The sequence below is a fragment of the Sphaerodactylus townsendi genome, linkage group LG03, assembly GCF_021028975.2.
Source record: "Sphaerodactylus townsendi isolate TG3544 linkage group LG03, MPM_Stown_v2.3, whole genome shotgun sequence".
NCBI lineage: Eukaryota > Metazoa > Chordata > Lepidosauria > Squamata > Sphaerodactylidae > Sphaerodactylus > Sphaerodactylus townsendi.
The window spans coordinates 116950558-116969149 of NC_059427.1; the positions used below are offsets into that span (position 1 = coordinate 116950558).

Sequence of the window (18592 nt, forward strand, 5' to 3'; positions counted from 1 at the left end):
TCTCCACTCTGCCTCATATGGCCACAATCCAAATAATGGGCCCACATTGCTACTCTATTTTTAAAAAACTTTATTGACCTCCCAACATCTCATCTAGTTGTTCTCATTCTACATGTAACATGTTACCATTTTGAACAAGAATATGATTCCAGCAAGAGTCTGTCTCAAGTAGTGGGTTCTTCTGCTTTATTGTTCTGGCTGCCACAAGTTAAAACATTCCAAGTGGGTTGATTCTTATGCTCTCAATAGATGTTTTCCTCCCTAATGTAAAAGCTTGCACTTCAGAAAACATGCACCAAGATCTTGGAGAACAGCTACAAATCAGAATAAATTAGATTGGGCTAAATGAACTCAAGCTGTACAAAACACCTTAGCATGTGAATGTGGATTTTGTGGAAATACCACATGTGGTTTTGTGGTTAATAGACCAGCAAATGCTTTGGAGCCCTTAAAGGCAGAAGCATAGTCCAAAGGGGCTGGAGGGTGCACGACGCACCGGGCACGTGCCCCTGTGGGGGTGTGGTGAGGGCATTCCGGGGGCGTGGCAGGTACGTTCCAGGGCGTGGTGGGGGCAGAGGATGCATCAGTGCACCGGGCGCTTTCCCCCTTGCCTCTACTTAAAGGTCCTGTGATCATGCATGCCATTCACTGCCCATTTATAGTGGATAATCCCGGGATCCAACCTGACACACTCCGTATCTCTGAAAATGTGCAGAATATCAAAAGCTGTGTGAGCTTGAGTAGCTGTATAATGGATGCTTTATTAGCCTGCCTTCTGCCAGCATTGCCCTCATTGCCTTGTAAAGTATTTTTGAGTATGAAAGACAAGCTCTGTCCAAAGTAAAACTTCTAGCCTTTAAACTGGCTTCTGCTTTTCTTCCTGCCTCCACACCCATCTGAGGAAAATGATTTCTGAGTCCACACAACATGTCTCAGCAACTGAAGATGACGGTTGGCTCAAAAGTTAGGGGGAGCAGACATGTAGCAAGGGTAGAACAACATAATGCATTTCATTCCATGATTATCACCCCCATGCCCCCATTTTTATAGAAAGCAACATCTGGGCTGCTTTAAGGGCAAATTGACATAGAGCAAGAGGATCTGTCAGCACTTTCCCTTCATGTAATTTTCTGCTGAAAATATCTTTCTGCCCACTACCCATCCCTTCTAAGTTAACTGTATAAGAATTTGCATTTTTTCCTGCACTACAGGTAGCAGTTTGGGGATGGCCATGATCAGCAGAAAAATTATGGAAAGATATCCCCTCTGCTCTTGCTCCTCTCCCCCCCCCCTTTAAGACCTTGTGAAGAGAATAATCATTTTGCTTGCATATTGCTATGTCCAAAGAGACTCCATTTTGATTGCTGGAAAAGCGTATTAAAAATCTTGTGTTCTGTCTCATTTTTCACATAGGTCGATTCTGCTCAATAGAAATATAACAGGTTGATGAAGGGAAATATCCCTGTTTGGAGAAGAACTTTGCATGGGTCCCTTCTCCAAAGCAGGATTGACCTGATGTATTTTCCTCAACCTGAGTTTTTCAACAATCTCTAAAATTGCAATCTTTTTGAAAAATCCAGGGTTGAACCCACTTCCGTGGGAGTGGCACCGGTGCCCAACCACTTTCTTTTCCCCACCCCATCACCTGCTCTCACCTTACATCATGTCGGTTTCATTTCTGCTGAGCTGCCAACCATTGTGATAGCCTGCCATTTCAGAAACATAAGCAATGGCCCTGTTTCTTTTCCTTTTCCTTTTTTGCGTGCTCAGAGCAAGCAGCTAGGGAGCTGCACACCTTTGGATGTGGATGGGACAAAAACTCAGTTGTGCCTTGGACTCCTTTCAAAGCTGCCTGATAGACAGACCCGTACAAAATTGATATCTTGAGAGGGTCTACATCTAGAAACACTGTATGCTGGCATCAGTGATGTCTAATCCTGTGAAATGTCTGGATGGATAGCAGGAACATCCAGAATTATGATGAAAGACGTCAATGAAAATATTAGGAGAGATTCAGACCGTCCTGTATTAGAATATGACAGAGTCCTATAACCATTCAGCATGCAGAAGTTATTTACTCTGCAAATGCCTGCTACAGAGTTTCATGCTTCTTTGTCTGAAGGAAATTTCTTGGCAGAACTGTATTGCTCTGATCCCACAGGCCACTTCCTGTGCTCACCCACCCCCACCGTGGATTTTTAGTAACTACAATAATTTTGCAGATATGTGGGGAAAGTACATATAGTTCATGCAAGGCTACTACAGAAGCTGTTGTCCACAGGAACATTTCTTGACAACTTCCTGATTCATCCATTCTAATGATTTAAAATGGAAATGAGTCACCAAAAAATTGCAATCCAGTAGTCTCATGTTCCTGCACAAAAAGACAAGCCCCGTTTGGAGGATATAGTCACACAGCGTCTAAGATATAACGTTATTCCTTCTCTGAACAAGTCAGGCAGATTGGAGCAGTAATTTCTAAATTTGGAGTGCATGTCTTGAGAAGGACGTTCATGGATGATCTCAGGGTAGTAAAGTATCTGGGATAACAGTTCCCAGTAATCCAAAGTAACACACATTCGTTATTTTTGACAATTCAGCTCTTTTTGACAATCCTTAATTAAGAGTGACATCCCATGCTTCATAAAATCTTGTTTGCTGTTTCCACCTCCAATTTAGGGATAACAATTCTGACCTGCTTTATAGTGTTGTCACAAGGCTCAATGAAATAATGTAAGGCAAAGGATGAATTAATATCCAGAGGACAATTTCCAGACCTAGAACTCCATGAGTTGGTTTTAGTATTGAGTTCTACACAAGTGTTTTCTATAATAGGAGTTATGGAGATTTCTTTGTCAGGCTTAGTAATCAATTCAGCCTTTCTGGTGTGATACTGCCAGCAAGAGCTGGCAGAAATGTCATTTCTTACTTACAGCTCTTTTCTAAAAAAAAAAAAGCATAATAATTTTTGAGCAAGTAGGGATCTCCCCACCATGGAAATTTTAAAGAATTATTGAAGAGGTACTTATTAACAGAATCCTAGAGTTCAAAGGGACCAAAATGCCATTAAGTTCAGGTATGAACAACTCGCCCCCTACTAGCCCTGCGCACCAGCCATAAATGGTGACTTGTCAGATGCTTGACAACCTCCTAGGCTGCAATGTATGACTGGTTGACTGTTATAATTAGCTTAATGACTCACAAGTTGCTCAGCCTTGATATAGTCAAACCATGTGCTCCAAAGGCCAGACTATCCACCCACTAGCCCTTCACATTTTCATCTAAGCAATCCATTCCACACTTATGTGTGGGATCATAATCCACAAGGAATGTGCTATGGCCCCCTTCTGACACGCAGACCGGAAATTAAGGCTCACCATGTTCAAGGCATGTATTGCTTGATGACCTTGGTTGTGCTGAAAAAAAAAACCATCCAATTGCTGAAAACAGCCCTTTGCAATCCCCCCTCCTCAAGCAGAAAACAAACCCAGGTCCCTTCTCTGGAGATCTTTGCCAGGGAAGAGTATTCCTTTTAATGGGGATATCCCTGCCATTTAATTAAACTAGCTGTAATGTCTGCCTTTTCTGATGAGCTCACAGAGATTGCTCCATTTATTTTCCACACTAGGTGCCCTGCCAGGACAGACCTCATCACCTTGAGTTTTTGACAGCCTGTTTGAAAGTTCAGCCTTACTCTGAACTGGGGTGGCACTGCACACTTTTGCATCCACTAGCAAAGGAAATTCTGCTGCCTGTCATGAATAAGCCAGCTGTGGAAGCCCCTTCTGTCATGGCCAATGTGCTCAGGGAAGGTCCAGCAGGCAGCTTCTCATGCCAAGGCGACACTGTGGCTCCTTGCCAAGACTAAATAGAAGCCTTTGCACTGGAGTGAGCAAACATGTGCTGTAATCCTTCCTGGTAGCAGACAGCCTGTGCTTCTCCGTCTCTCTCTTTCTCTCTGCGTGTTTCTCGCTAGTCATGAGTGAAGTCAGCCTTCATCAGTAGAGTAGTTCACACACAAATTGATACAAACCTCTGAACAGGCTGGCTGGAGGAATAAGCAGGATTCTGGAGCTGTAAAATGTTTTTGCCAAAAAGTGAGTAAGGGAGGAGAAACGGCAGCAAAATCAAGCAGGCAGAGACTTCACTGCAGCTGGATGAGTTGCTTGCTTTGTTCCAAGAAGCCAAACTGCTGAACATCTCCTGGCTAATATTAAATGACAACTGAAGAGAGCAGCGTTGTCCTGGAAATGTGTGTGCTGTGTCTTTAAGACTGTCTTGCGGGTAAATTAGGTCTCTCAGTAGCCCTGCACGTGGCAAAAAAAATTTTTTTTAGAGAGAGAGAAGGGGGTGGAAAGAAATCACGTTGAATTTCTTTTTTTTTCTGGGTCATGCCTTTGGCACCCTCTTTATTTCTCTCTCTTTACTTAAATGAGACAAAGCTACTTCAGTTTGGAGCACAAACATATGATCAGCACATGGAAATGTGGTAATCTGGATGCAGACATGATTGCAACCAATTGAAGAAATTAAACTAAAAAGCCTTTCTGAAGAGGAAAGAGAGGGCAGCAGTCAGAGTGGTTAAGTCCAATTTGGGACACTCGGATGCTAACTGTATCATAGAGTCATGGAAAGGGACCGGATTACAGGTGAGTGATGGAGTAATTTTTATGGCATGCATACATCTATCTATTTTCTGTCTTTCTTCCCCCGCACCCATCCACCCTTCTAGTTTCAGCTTTCTTGGAAACAGATCAACTAATCTCGTATTTCACTTCAACCTTCCCTAACTTTCATTAGTTTTGCTGTGTCTTTTCCCTCACCGTTTCATGGTCTCTCCACATAGATACTATTGCAACAGGCGTAACCAGGGTCAAAACAGTTTTCTGGACCTGGATTTCATTTGATTCTTTTCTCCCCTCCTCCCTTATTTTTCAGTTTCTTTGAGTCTTCAAGGGAAGGAGTTGAGAGGTGGTGGGGTGCCTGGGAGGGGAAGGGAGGGAGAGCCTTTCCCCATTCTTGGCACGAGGATGCTGTTATTTTCTGGAAATTGGCTACTTATAGTTTGTTTGCCTGTGTGTTGTGGTTTAGCACTCTATTTCATGCCAAAATTTGTGTGAAAGTCAGGAGCTTCCAACCTCGGTTGTTCTTTAGAATTGTTTGTATGGCTGCATTAAGAACTGTCGACGGGGCAAGGGGCTGCTTTTTGCTAGGATAAGGTGACTTGAGTGCATGCATACTCCCTGTATAGTAATATAACTCTGGAAAATGCGGTGAATTGTGCTGCTGCAAATATTCTTTTTCATCTACGTTACAGACAAGTGACATGTTGGCAAAAAGGACATTATGCTGAGGATAAGAGTTAATACTAACATTTAATCTGTCATTGGACTTCTGCTAATGGCACAAGTTAGAGGAGTATTTGTCACCATTCCGAATTACAGCCTGTTAGCTTCAAGGTGGAAAGTGATTGCCAAGTATAAGGACGTACCAGTCGAACTGTCAAAAAGATATATGTATGGTACTAGGCTATTGACCCAAGCTGGGCCAAGTCTTACAACTAGCTCCTAAATTGTTTTGCTGCACTTCCCATGGCTGTCCATTCCAAAACTGGTGGGAGACTTTACTGCTATGTAGTATGACAAGAGGCAGAGTTTTCTACATTGATAGATTTTTGTTGTTGTAATAGGTAATACAAGTTCATATTTTCCTTGTTATCTGTTAAAATGCTAGCAAAACATTTAAAATGTTTATTCTGTAGGGGGCCAAGGTTTCCGTAGTACAGTATAATGGGTATATGTTGTAAACCAGGAGGCACTGCTCTGGGCAGGGAGCAAGTAACTGTAGGAGAACTATTTATTCATTTAGTACTTTTTTAGTCCCATCCATCCTCAAAAGATTTCAAGGTACCATACATGGTTTTCTCTTTCCCCATTTTATCCTCGCAACAACCCACTGAGACTGAGAGACTAGTAACTTCAAGGTCATCATGTGGTCTCTATGTCTGAGCAGAGATTTGAACCTAGGTTTTCCTCAGTCTTTGTCCCACACTCTGAACACTACACTAAGTTGCTGTAGAGAGCCCCCACCCATCTGTATATGGGGGTAATGATGCTGACACCTTCCAGAATTGTTCAAAGGATTTGTACCTTAATGTATGTACAGCGCCTCCAGTATTAATACACATAAATTCTTTTTTATTATGTAATGTTGCCCTGGATTTCCAGGACAGAATGTATCTGAATTCACAAAGCCTCTCTAATCGGAAGACAGAGTGTTCATACTTAGCCTGGTCTAAATTTATCTCATGTTAGTGCAAGACCCACACTTTCCACCAAGGAAATATGTGGTCCTGAAATGGCTTGCAGTTTAGTGGCTTTGGCTGGCTGTTTCCTCAACATGTTTGTAAGAAATGTCTGTGGAAAAAGATGTTGCCTCATGGAGACTAGAAGGCTGTGGCCTCCTGATGTTTTTCTGTCTCAAACAACTTTTTGTTTTAGGTAACTGATGGCTGGGATGAGGAACAAGCAGCCTCTCTGTAGCCCTGAAGTGTGCCTCTGTTCCTGGGTTTTGTTCGCTGGCACAGGAAAAAGTGCTGGTGGGGAAATGCAGTGAGCTGTACTGCTCTCCTGGGCGTTCCTGGCTTTGACTATTGGGAATTCACGTTGGAAGCAAAACCACACGTTCTAGAGAAAAACCACCATAGGAGGGTGGAGCTGGACAACAGCTAAGGAAAACTGAACTCAGCCTTGGTCTAATCTGGGCCCTGTCTTCCAGCAGTGGAATTTGAATGCACACCCACCCATCCTGGCATCAGGAGCCAGTAGCAGGAGTTTTTGGAATACTCTAGAACCATTCCTGTACTGAGTATTCCTGCTGTTTTCACCTCAGGCATTTAATTATTTGATTTATACTGCCTCCAAAGCTCTAAAGTGTTAAACCTCTGCCAGTGCAGCATTATCAAAAATCAGTCCTCTCAGAAGAGGAAGGAAAAATCAACCACCACAAAAATTCCAGTGCCCAGAAGAACAAAGTGGTTTCAGCAAGCATCTAAATTGCATCCACAGATGCAACGGCACAAAAAGGAACCCCTGATGCTCACCCTTCTGATTTCAGAAGGTGAACACAGGATCTTTGATGACATCTAGTTATGTGGGAATGGGCGTTGCTCAGTCAGGACTGGTCTAACACACATATTATCTTGGGAGACAGGCAGAGGTGGGATCCAGCAGGTTTTCACAGGTTCCTGGGAGTAGGTTACTAATTATTTTTGTGTGCCATGAGGGGGTTACTAATTGGTGATTTTGCCACGCGATTTTTGCCTTAGTTACTCCCCACCTCCGCTCCTCAGCAGTAGCATGCAGAACTTGAAGCAGTCTAGCAGGAGGTGCACTGGCGTGCGTGGCAGCTTGCGCCTGCGTGCATTCGTTTCCCACCCAAGGACCAGTGCAGTGGCTGCATCCTTGCCACAGCCCCGCCCAGGAATGCCCCACCCCAGGAATGCCCGGCCACGCCCCCATCATGCCCTGCCCAGCCCCATTGGCGCTACACCACCGCTTGAATCCCACCACCATGGGAACCTGTTACTAAAATTTTTGGATCCCACCACTGGACACAGGAGGTATCATGATGGATACCTGGGCAATGTCTAACATGTCATCTCCTGGAAGACAACAATTCTGTTACCTTGGTGGAACCCTTGGTACTGCAGCACAACAGGGTGAAGGGGCAGAGCCCAGCAGTACATTCTATGTTAATTCACAGTATAAAACTATTTCAATAAATCTGCACATCAAACCAGATGCATAATACACATAGAAATAGTTATGTGTTCTCAGTTTATTTCCACATCTCTCTCTCTCCCATGATGTATTTGCACTTAGTAAATGGAAGGGTGATAATAAATAAATGTATAAAAGTGGGGTAGTGTGTGTGTGTGTTGGGGGGGGGGGTGTTATGGCCCCATTATAAAATAAAAACCCTCTTCTGACATCCCACCTAAAACCAGAAAAACTGGACAAGCCTAATAAAATTTGGCTGGCTGACAACTGTAGCAATGTCTGGATTCTATCACGATCCCACTAGTTCTTTCCATTTTTCAAAGATTCCTCTGAGAATATTCATGCACAATAAACATACCTGCTGTTAAATGAGTGCACTTTGCATTTCCTGCACTCCTTCCCATTAGAAAAAGCATTGGGGGCCAATTCAGCCACTTTGCAAGAATGCACAATTGTGTGAAGCATAAATATGGTGTGCTTTTTGCCATTTTCAAGACAGAACAAAAATAGAAGTTGATGGGGTGTGTGTGTGTGTGTCTGTGTGTGTGTGTTAATTTTCTGTGATAATTCATTGCACAAGGGGTTTGATGTGGTTATCTGGTCTAGATGGTGTTTTCTGGTATTCTGCTTCTGTGTTTTGTTTGTGGCTTTGCTTTGATACTTAAATAACGGGATTAAACCATGGGACCTTTCACATATGGCTTCAGCATATCCATTCTTCACATTCTTCTTCAGATTCAGCATGATGAAGTAGCTTGTGTCAGATAGGGCCATGCACAATGTGGGTTCAAATCTCTATCCAGCCACAACAACAAAAGGTGACTTTTGGGCCAATACACAAAAACACAGGGTTGCTGTGGGGATAAAATGGCAGAGGCTGCCTTGAACTCTTGGAGACAAGGCAGGTGACAAATGCAATGGATAAAGTGGCGGTGCTTCAGACGAGTGGGTCTCAGACTTGAGTGCACAGATGCAAATCACTTGCAAATTGCCATATGAAATGCCAGTGCCAGAGCTACACATTTAGGTCCACCAGCCCATCAGAGGTCCCAGCCTCTTGTGTTTGCTGCCTGTCTGAGATTTGAAAAACAAGGAAGTTGCCAAGCATCTGACAGGCTCCAGGACATGGCAGAGCTATCTTCAGCTTAGTGAGCTCAAAGCTGTGCAGGCTCTTTGTGTATAAACCCACGGGCATGTACACTCTGCAACTGGACTACCACTTCCCCCCCCCCCTTTTTTTTTCATCTGATGAATCACATGAGTGAGCCATCTTCATGCACAGGATTTAGGAATAGATGGCGTGAGTGTACACAAACCCACAGTTGAATCCAGTCTGCAGCCAACTAGCCCCTAGAAGGAACCAGAGGGCAGGGAAGATGTGCTGGTGTTGTACCAGTATGCAGTGTCACTGTCCCTATAGCTAGAAACTTGCGGAGCCTAATCCACTGCATGAAGTCATGAGTGGAAACTATTTATTTTTTAAACAGAGTGTTATGTGATCCAGAATGGTGCAGTGGCTAGAATGTTGGACTGCAGCGTTGATGACGCGAGTTCAAATCCCATCCAGCCATGATGTTAGAGGGGTGGCCTTGAGCCAGTCATTCTTTCTCCCTGAAAAAGTGCTTGCAGTGTCCTCTAGGGTGGATACCTACTATGTGTCCTTCAGATTGATTTTGTCCTCCAGTAGAAACCTGGTGCATTCAAGCCTTTTGATGACTTAAGGGCACTGGGACAGAAGAATGTGTATTTATGCAGATTTGTCAGTACTGGTGGAGGAAATTAGGACCTCTCTATATTTCATCTCAGCAGGCGAGTTTTCGTTCCATGCTCAACCTGGAAACTATGAAGGAATACAAACATGACAATCTTGTAAAGTTAACGGGTCCTGTTATTTTAACACTAACTCCCATTGCACAAAGAGGCTCAAGTCTCATCAGCAGAAACTAGAAGGGAACCAAGAACAGCCTGAGCTGGCATTAGGCATATTGTTGTAGCTGTGTTAGCCTAATAAAGACAATTGGTTAACAGTTATTAGAGTCTCACACAGTTTAACTATGTGTGTATTGCCCTTTGAATGACCACTTTCAAGCTTGATAATCTATTTTATGTTTACAGATGTATATATCTGCCTTTTATACACTTTGTGGGCAGGTCAGTTTGTTGTTACACATATTGTCTTGTCATAGACAGAGTGGTGTAGTGGATGCAATGTCCAATTAAGAATGAAGAGACCCTCCTTCAGCTTCCCCCTCTAACAGAAAGCTCACTGGGTAACCCTCCTCTCCGCCTAACTTGGCTGTCATGAAAGAAAATGGAGAAGGTGAAAACTATGCATGCTGCCCTGAGCAACTTGGGTGAATTATTGGATTTAAAAAATTGTAAATATATTTTGACTATGAGAGGAAGGGCAAGTCCGAAACAAATGCTTTGGGTATCCCCACCCTCCATATAATAATATGATATGATTTAGAGAAGATAAATATATCAGATTTGTCCCTCAGATCTGCCCCAATATGAATTCTTTATCATTTTTAAACCTTTAAACCTCTCCTCCTTCAGTCTGAACCACTTCAAAGCATTCCCAGATACTACTTCTTTGAGTCATAAGGTGGAGTAAATATCTACATTAGATATTTTAAAAACAGTGGCTGTTTTAAAGAATTTTCCATTATTCTCAATCATCCCAGCTCCACAGGACATAAGAGATGTTGCCTTCTTTCCATATATCTAAGATGAACAGAATTCTATAGATTGTTTTGTTTATTTACTGTATACTTATTACTTGCCTATCACTGAAATCCCCTGACTGGGCTCAGTTATAATTGCAGATAGGGGTGTGGTATTTGGCTAACAGGACAATTCTACGCACTCATGTACTCAAGTCTAAGCCCATTTATTTAAATTATTAAATTATTGATTTTAGATCAGATTAACTCTGCAGAGGATTGTAGGATAAGAGACCAAAAAGTACCTGGTGTCAATCTTGTCTCTGCCATGAGTTTCCTAGGAGGAAATTAGCAGTTCACTAGCAGTTCAGTTTCTCAGACTCAGGCCTTCTTCTGCAAATGGGAATAATGATATGGGATATAGGGATAAACTCAATTACTTCTATAGCTAAGGTTATAGTAGGGATTTATTTATGAATCTGTTTATTTCACTTCCCTGCCCCAACTTTCTCTCCAGTAGGGACTCAAAATGGATTCATTTATCTTTTCTCCATTTTATCCTCACAACAATCTTGTGAGGTAGGTTAGACTGATTACAATATAGTTCCATTATGGCCGTTATATTCGGCAAATGAAAATCTGTTGATGATTCTGGACCCAACGGAAATCCAGATTGCCTTAATTAGGACTAGGGCCTTCTTGGCCTTGGCCCCTGCCTGGTGGAACACTCTGTTTGGACGGACCAGAGCCCTGTCAGATGTAATGCAATTCCACAGGGCCTGTAGCAGGAGCTGTTCCACCAGGTGTATGGTTGAGGCAGCTACAGTATTACTTCTGTGGGCCCCTCCCTATTCTCTTTCCCACTCTTTTTTTTCCTCCCTTCTTCCTTCTCCCCCCTTCCCTTTCTTTTTTTCCTAAGACAATTTCCTCTTTTCTTCCCTCCCACCGTCTGCTCATCTTCTGCAGGGGAGGTGCCAGAAACTAATAATCCAATGGCAGAGGGAGAGATTTAGACATCTATAATCTGATGGCTGTGACAGTTTCAAGTTATTGTTTTAGATTTAGATAAATTTTAGAGTATGACCTTTAATGTAGTTATTGTTGACTTTTGTTCTTTTAATAAAGGTTGTAAGTTGCTCTGAGCCTTCCAGGGAAGGGTGATTAAGAAATTGAATAAACAATTATATAAAAACCCCTTGGAACATTCAAAAGGGCTGTGCAGATCCTGTAGAGCAGGGGTAGGGAACCTCTTCTGCCCTTGCACTGTGGCTCCACGAGCTGAGCCGCTGGCCCCATCCTTGCCCGCCCTGCAGGCAGCAGGGCAGGCGTACCAACTGCCCACGGTCGGCTGGGCCGCGCCGCGGGCTTCCCCTCTTGCCCGCCCCATTGGAGCGGGGCAGGCGCTTTCCTGGCAGCTGGCGAGGCTGAGCCGCCGGCTTAATCCTTGCCTGCCCTGCAGGCAGCAGGGCAGGCGCATCCATGCGCTTCTCAGAATGAGCGGAGTAAAAGGTAAAAAAAACCCCTATATATAGAGTGTTATCTTTATTTTAAACGTCAAAAATTATTTTCGGCTCCAAGTGTTTTCTTTTCCCATGGAAAACAGGTCCAAATGGCTCTTTGAGTGTTAAAGGTTCCCTACCCCTGCTGTAGAGGTTTGGGAATCAATCACAGATATGCCATGTATCCAGTTTTGGTGCACTTTGTATCTGTAGGGATTAGGAAGGCATGGCTGAAGCCAGCATCCATGTTATATTGTGTGGGACTGTGCAAGTGAAAAAAGGCCCTGCTTGGCAAATGAGCAGTAACCATGTATGCTAAACAAATGCTATCCGTGTGGCGTAGTGGTTAAGTGCTTGCCCTGTCACTCACACGGTCAGGAGTTTGAGCCCCTGTGGGTCAGATATCCTGGCAGCTGGCTCATGGTCAACTCAGCCATCCATCCATTTCTTGGTCGGTAAATGAGTACCTAGCACACTTATTAGGGGTAAAGAATAGCCAGGGAAAGCAATGGCAAACTACCCGACAAAAGCGGCTTGCCTATGAAATCACTGCTTGCATTGCAGGGTCGAACACAACAGAAGAGGAAACTTTACCTTTTTAAATGAAGCAATTAAAAATGGTTGATAAAAGTTGGTTATTTTTAAGGGTTGTTTCAAATTTATCAAATTCAGAGACTTGCCTGGCATGTATGTTTACTTATGACAGAATGTTGGCTATTGCTTGTAGTGAGTAAATCTTGATAAAAGGTTTGCCTGATTCATGTACCCTGGACCCAGATTTGTGGTTGGTTAAAAGAGCATGGTGAACTCTGGCCCGGTATATGATCAACATTCTCATGCTGAGAACAATGATCAGTGCATTGCCGCAATGAAGGGGGTTTGTGAATCAACCCTAACTGTGCAGTTCATTTGCCATGGGAATGGAAAATATGGTTGCTTTGACCTGTCCTATGAGTAATCTAGTAAATTGCTCCACACAATTCCCTAATGGAACAAAGGGCAATAAACAGAAAGTTGGCATTGGACTTGGGGCTTCTGTGTATTGTGCACCTTGACATAAGTCACTGTCTCACTGCCTCTGTTTCCCATCTGTAGAGCTAATGGGAAACAGCAAATGGAAGAGCTTTATAGTGTTTTATAATTTAAATTTCTAATTTGTCAAAGGAAATAAATAGCACCGAAATCAATAACATCAGACGCCGTCTGACAGCTCAATCCAGGTGGTGGGGGAGGGAATAGAGTCTTAGAAGCGGCGCATTCTTGTGCCAATATGGGTACCCACCGCACCAGCAGCCATGGAACTTCAGAACCCACTCTCTCACACACATACAGAGTCCAGTTCCAGCAATCAAGCACCAAAAGTTCCAACGTTCACAGTGACAAGTTCAAAAACAGAAGTCCAGAGATTCAGGTCAAGGTCATGACAGAGCAGATAGTTCTTGGTCAGTAGTAATTTGACATGCTGCTTCCACACAGCTATGCCCTTTACAGCTGCTTATAAAAGCAATTGTGCACTGGCTGGCTGTCTCAGACCTGCTCTTGCAAATCTGCTCCTCACTGTCCATGCAGGGCCTGTGCTGGGCTGCCAGGCGCACACTTTGTCTTCTGTCCTGTGTGTTCTTCTGTTCTGTTCCTGAGGCTTTGAGGATAAGGGAGGTTTGTGGGCTGGCATCTGGCTTTTTACAGCTAGCTCAGAGCTGGAGGATCGCAGGGCCACTGAACTGATGTCTGGCTATGGGTTCATGCCTGGCCCCAAAAGGGCTGCTTCACCCTGTACCACTTCTACTACTGGCTGTGGACAGGAGCCGGGGCTTCCTGCTGACTCTTCGTCAGAGGAGCCCTCAACACCTTCTGGACATAGCTGGTCCATGATACTGGCATAAGGGGCAAACCTGCTGGCAGAGAGGGCAAACATGCAAGCGTGTGGGTGCTGTGCAACTCTGTGGCACTCTAACCCAGAAGAGCTCGCTGCTTTGCAGCTCCGCCGCAGACACAGCAAGGGTTGGCCGGGGGGGGGCGTTCCTAGTGGGCAGAGCTGACCTTAGTCAGCTTCCACTGGGCTTTCAGCCCAGGAATATCCCCCTCCCTGGCTGCAGACTTATGCCCCTTGAAAGTGTAGTGTAAGTTGTTTGGAGCAATGCTTTTTTTTTCAGGCAGCTGGTGGTTTTTTGTTTTTGCTTTTTGGCCTTCCTGCGCTGCCTGAAATCTCTTTGGAGGTTATATAGTGGTGCAGAAGTGGTGCTGTCCTTGGTCGCCATGTGCTCTGGATTGAGCTGTTAGTTTTTCAGAGACTTGACTCATTGAAAACAAATAACCATGAGCTTTATCTACCATTACCACTCCCTATAAATTTTAAGGTCTCAGATGCTCCAGCTGTAGTCCTCTTTACATTACATGGAGCCTAAACCCAAGGGTTAAAGTATTTAATAAAAGACTTATTCATGTTTTGATGCATTATCACAAAAAATAATAATACTTATGGCAAACCAGGTCCCACAGGCAAATCTCAGCATTACAGGGAATTTTTTTCAACTGGCCTAGATCTTGAGTGGTGAGACTTCCAAGTAAAATTTACTACTTCAGATTTATTTCACACCCCCACACCCCTATACTGTCATCAACAGGTGGGGAACACTCATCTGATACATTGTAAATCAGACCATCTATTTCTTTCTCTTAAGAGACTCTTCCACAAATTATGAATCTGTCTTTGGGGGGCCCAAGTGTGGGAAGGGAAGGGAGGGTTTTTATCGCCATCTGAGTTTTATTCTATTCTGGTTTTTCGAAAGTTATATTGTATTGATTTTAAATATTACTATTTATAATACACTGTGTTGTGTGCCGCCATGAGCCTTTCGGAGGAGGGCAGCAAATAAATCTAAAGTATAAATGAATGAACGAACGAACGAACGAACGAACGAACAAATAAATAAATAAATAAATAAAACAAATTAAAAATTAATAAAACCCATCCCCGCTGTGGATGTAGGGAAAATCTGAAAATCTCACTTTTTAGAGTTATTCAAACACAGATAGGCATACCTCGCCCTTCTCTTTGTATCTCGATGAGCAGAGCCAAATTAGTTAGGTGCAGACTAACCACAACATCAGTTTTAGAAGAATAATTTATCTTTAGTTGTTTACACAGTCATTGTTTACAAAAAAAACCCTACAGTTGAGCAACAATTGATTAACTGCACTGGAGTAAAAGCAGGTAGTCAACTCCAGAGATTTGGAAGTGAATAGAACAAAACCGCCGTATTTGTTCTATTCTGTTCCATTTGTTCAGGCTGCCCAATACAAACTGATTATAAGCTCTTGAACCTTATTTAGTACCATAAACAAAGTGCAGGTGCAAATGGTGCAAAAACAAGGTGAAACATGCATATTCCCTGCCCCATATATACATGCACATTATATTCAGCTTTCCAGGGAAGTTTCAAGGAGTTCCCATTTATACATGAACCAGGTGATTCCAGAATTTATGCATTTGCACTTAAAGACTTGCATATACCACAGTACTGTTATTTGTTATATCTCTTGCTTGTTTGTACGTTTTTAGAGTTTCCCTGGAAAGTGTACATGTATATATGGGGCACAGAATATGCACGTTTCACTTTGTTTTTGCACCATTTGCACCTGCACTTTGTCTATGGTGTTAAATATAGTTCAAGAGCTTATAGTCGATTTGCATTGGACAGTCTTGGTACGGCGGCTTTGTTCTACTCATCCAGTTTAACACGCTGTACCTGCTGGAGTTAGGTTTGAGAGTGAAGCCTAGAGAGAGCAAGGGACCTCAGCAGGGTATAATGCTGTACAGGGCACCCTCCCAAGTAGCTGTTTTTCCCCCCTAAGGGAACTGATCTCTGTAGACTGGAGATCAGTTGAAATTCCAGGACATCTCCAGGCTCTGCCTAGAGGTTGGCAATTTTATTTTCAGCCTGGTTCTTCTTCCCACCTGTGCCTGTCTTAATTTCCAGTCTCCAGCTGGGTAGGCTGGAGAAAATTAGATGCACTGCACAACAAAACAAGGCATGCGAGAGTGCATTCTTTTTCATCCAGATGGTCTATTTCATGGGGGGGGGGGATGTGTTCATCCCTATCCTCATATCACAAATGAATGGACGAGCTCATGCAGAACAAAATCCCCTGCCCAGGTTATTTTTAAACAACAAGAAACATCTGATCTTTCTCTTACCTTGTCCTGCCCTGTGTGTGTTTTGGGGAGGATGGAATCCTCAACCTCTGCTTAGCAGGCATTGCCGGGGAGCATGAGGAAAAAGAAGATGTGGAATAGAAATTAAATCAGCTTTTAGCATCTCCCTACCCCCAAAAAAATCAGGCATAATACGACGAGGGAAATTTAACTTTCTCTACCTACCTTGTGCCAAGTAAGGTATTTGCCCATTTTGGTTATCACCAGATAACCGGAATGGCTCCAGATCAAAGTGCTGCTGCTTGTATAGAATGAGAACTCTCACAATTCAACAGTTTTATTGGCAGGAATGCTGGGCACAAAAATGCTTATGCTATTTGGTGTGAATATGAGCCAAGTGCTTGGTTGGTTGAGGTCCTTGTCAGACCCTTATATGAAGGGTTATATGGCTGAACCACATGATTACAGTGAGGCACCCTAGAATGCAAGAGGACTCATTAAATGGCAGCCACATAACAGTAAAGGGTAATGTCCTGGTGTCTAAATTCAATCATACCTTTTATCTGTTAAGTCCCATTTTTAATGCATAAACTAAATACCTGATTGTGGTAGTAGATTCTACCCCACCTTGGTGACAGTACAGCATGAAAATTTCTGCTTATAGATCTTTTCCCTCCATCTGTATAAATTATTGCTGCAGGAGAACCTTCCTCACATTGAGCAATTGTGTAAGAGTTTGTGGGTTTGGAGAGTTGAATGCACTGCTGAGCGACTGGACCATGCTCTCGGCTCTGAAAGGGCGGACCATGGGGTTGCCAGCTTTGGGTTGGGAAATACCTGGGATTTGGGAGGTGGAGCCTGAGGAGGGCATGGTTTGGAGAAGGGAGTGACTTCAATCGGATATAATGCCATACAATCCACCTTTTCTCCAGATGAACTGATCTCTGTCGCCTAGAGATCAGTTGTGATCCCAGGAGATCTCCAGCTACCACCTGGAGGTTTGGAAACCAACCACTTTGCACCCAGTGGCTAGCAGTACAAAATGCTGAATAATCTCTAAGAGAAATTAAAACTAGTTCTTGACACAAACTGGTTTTACATCAATAGTCTTGATGAAGTATTTTGCCCATGTTCACATACAAAGTTTTTCAATGTTTGGAGCTTCAGGCCAAAGCTCCAACAAAAACCAGACTAAAAAAAAAGGAGCTCTAGCCTGAAGCTCCAAACAGTGAAAAACTTTGTATATGAACATGGACTCATTTAGAGCACAATATTAGGATGCATCTAGACCAATGCGATTATAAGATGCATTTTGCATCAAGATTTCCTTGAGAGCATAATCTTGTACTTTGTTTTGATTGAAGCTGAGTTTGTAAGACAGGGTTTGTGTCAAGAACGAGTTTTTATTCATCTTAGAGATTATTCTGTACTTTTGGACTGCTAGCCACTGGGTGCAAAGTGGTTGGTTTCCAAGTCTCTTATTGCACCCCCCTATTTTTTGTCGTTGGTATATTGTGATACCACCTGAGGTTGGCAGCTCTAGCAGGCCATCTTCAAGCAGAGGAGCGCATGAATCCAGAGTGCAGGCTGCAAGTGCCACCATGCTAAAGTCATAATCTCTCACCAGGGCTGGATTTCGATGAAGAGAGGCCCTAGGCCTCTTGTGATCCCCACCTCCCAATCCCCCACCCTCACAAATAGAGAAAGATGGAAGAGTGTTTTAAAGCTGAGTAAAGCTAAGGATGACAATGGGTGTTTGCAATTCCACAATTCACAATTCCTCCTCTAAAGGACAGACATAAGATGTTAAATACTGTAGTGACTGGGGGGAAAATGCTTAAACGTGTGGGATAAGCAGGAATTTTTAGGAAAATTTAATTGTAAGTTTACTGTTATATCCTAAAAAAACAAAAACCTTTGAGCTTACAAATTTTATTGCCTGGGAAATTTATTTTATTATTTTATTAGTTCAAATTTATATCCCACCCTATCCCTGCAGGGCTCAGGGTGGGATAACAAGTGTTAACAAGATGGTCATGACTACCTGACAATGACAGTGTGACACTTTTAGATCCTATTTTATGTTGTAATTAAACAGTCAATTTCAAAATACACGTTAAGAAATAAGGAAACAACAATAATCAAATACACTAAGACTAAAAAAGATTGCACCTTCTCTTCCTTACATGGAATATCCTAACTCTTTAGCTCCCCTAGTGGACTCAGGGTTACAGAAGAAAAATTACTGAAGGTATGTTTAGAGCAGGGGTAGGGAACCTGCGGCTCTCCAGATGTTCAGGAACTACAATTCCCATCAGCCCCTGCCAGCATGGCCAATTGGCCATGCTGAGTTTAGAGACTACAGTGCTAAATTGCAGCATGTGTCAGAAAGGCCTATGAGACAGTGTCAAAAATATTATACATCACCATGACCTGAGACCGTCTAGATTTTAAGGCCCTGGGCTTCAGCCTGCCAAGCCTATAGAGAAA

At 43.2% G+C, this 18592-nt stretch overlaps 1 protein-coding gene across 2 annotated transcripts in view; it reads left to right on the forward strand.

Moving 5' to 3' along the window:
• The window catches only part of SEPTIN9 (septin 9), a 264354-nt gene that overhangs the window by 65043 nt on the left and 180719 nt on the right, over nucleotides 1–18592 (forward strand). The window contains exon 1 of one of the 2 annotated variants that reach the window (XM_048487832.1): nucleotides 4010–4649. The exons of the other annotated variant lie outside the window; for it this stretch is intronic. Within the exon in view, the coding sequence (XP_048343789.1) occupies nucleotides 4628–4649 (22 nt within the window). The 5' untranslated portion in view covers nucleotides 4010–4627. Of the gene's footprint in view, nucleotides 1–4009; nucleotides 4650–18592 lie in introns of those variants that run through there. 2 annotated transcript variants of the gene reach the window in all.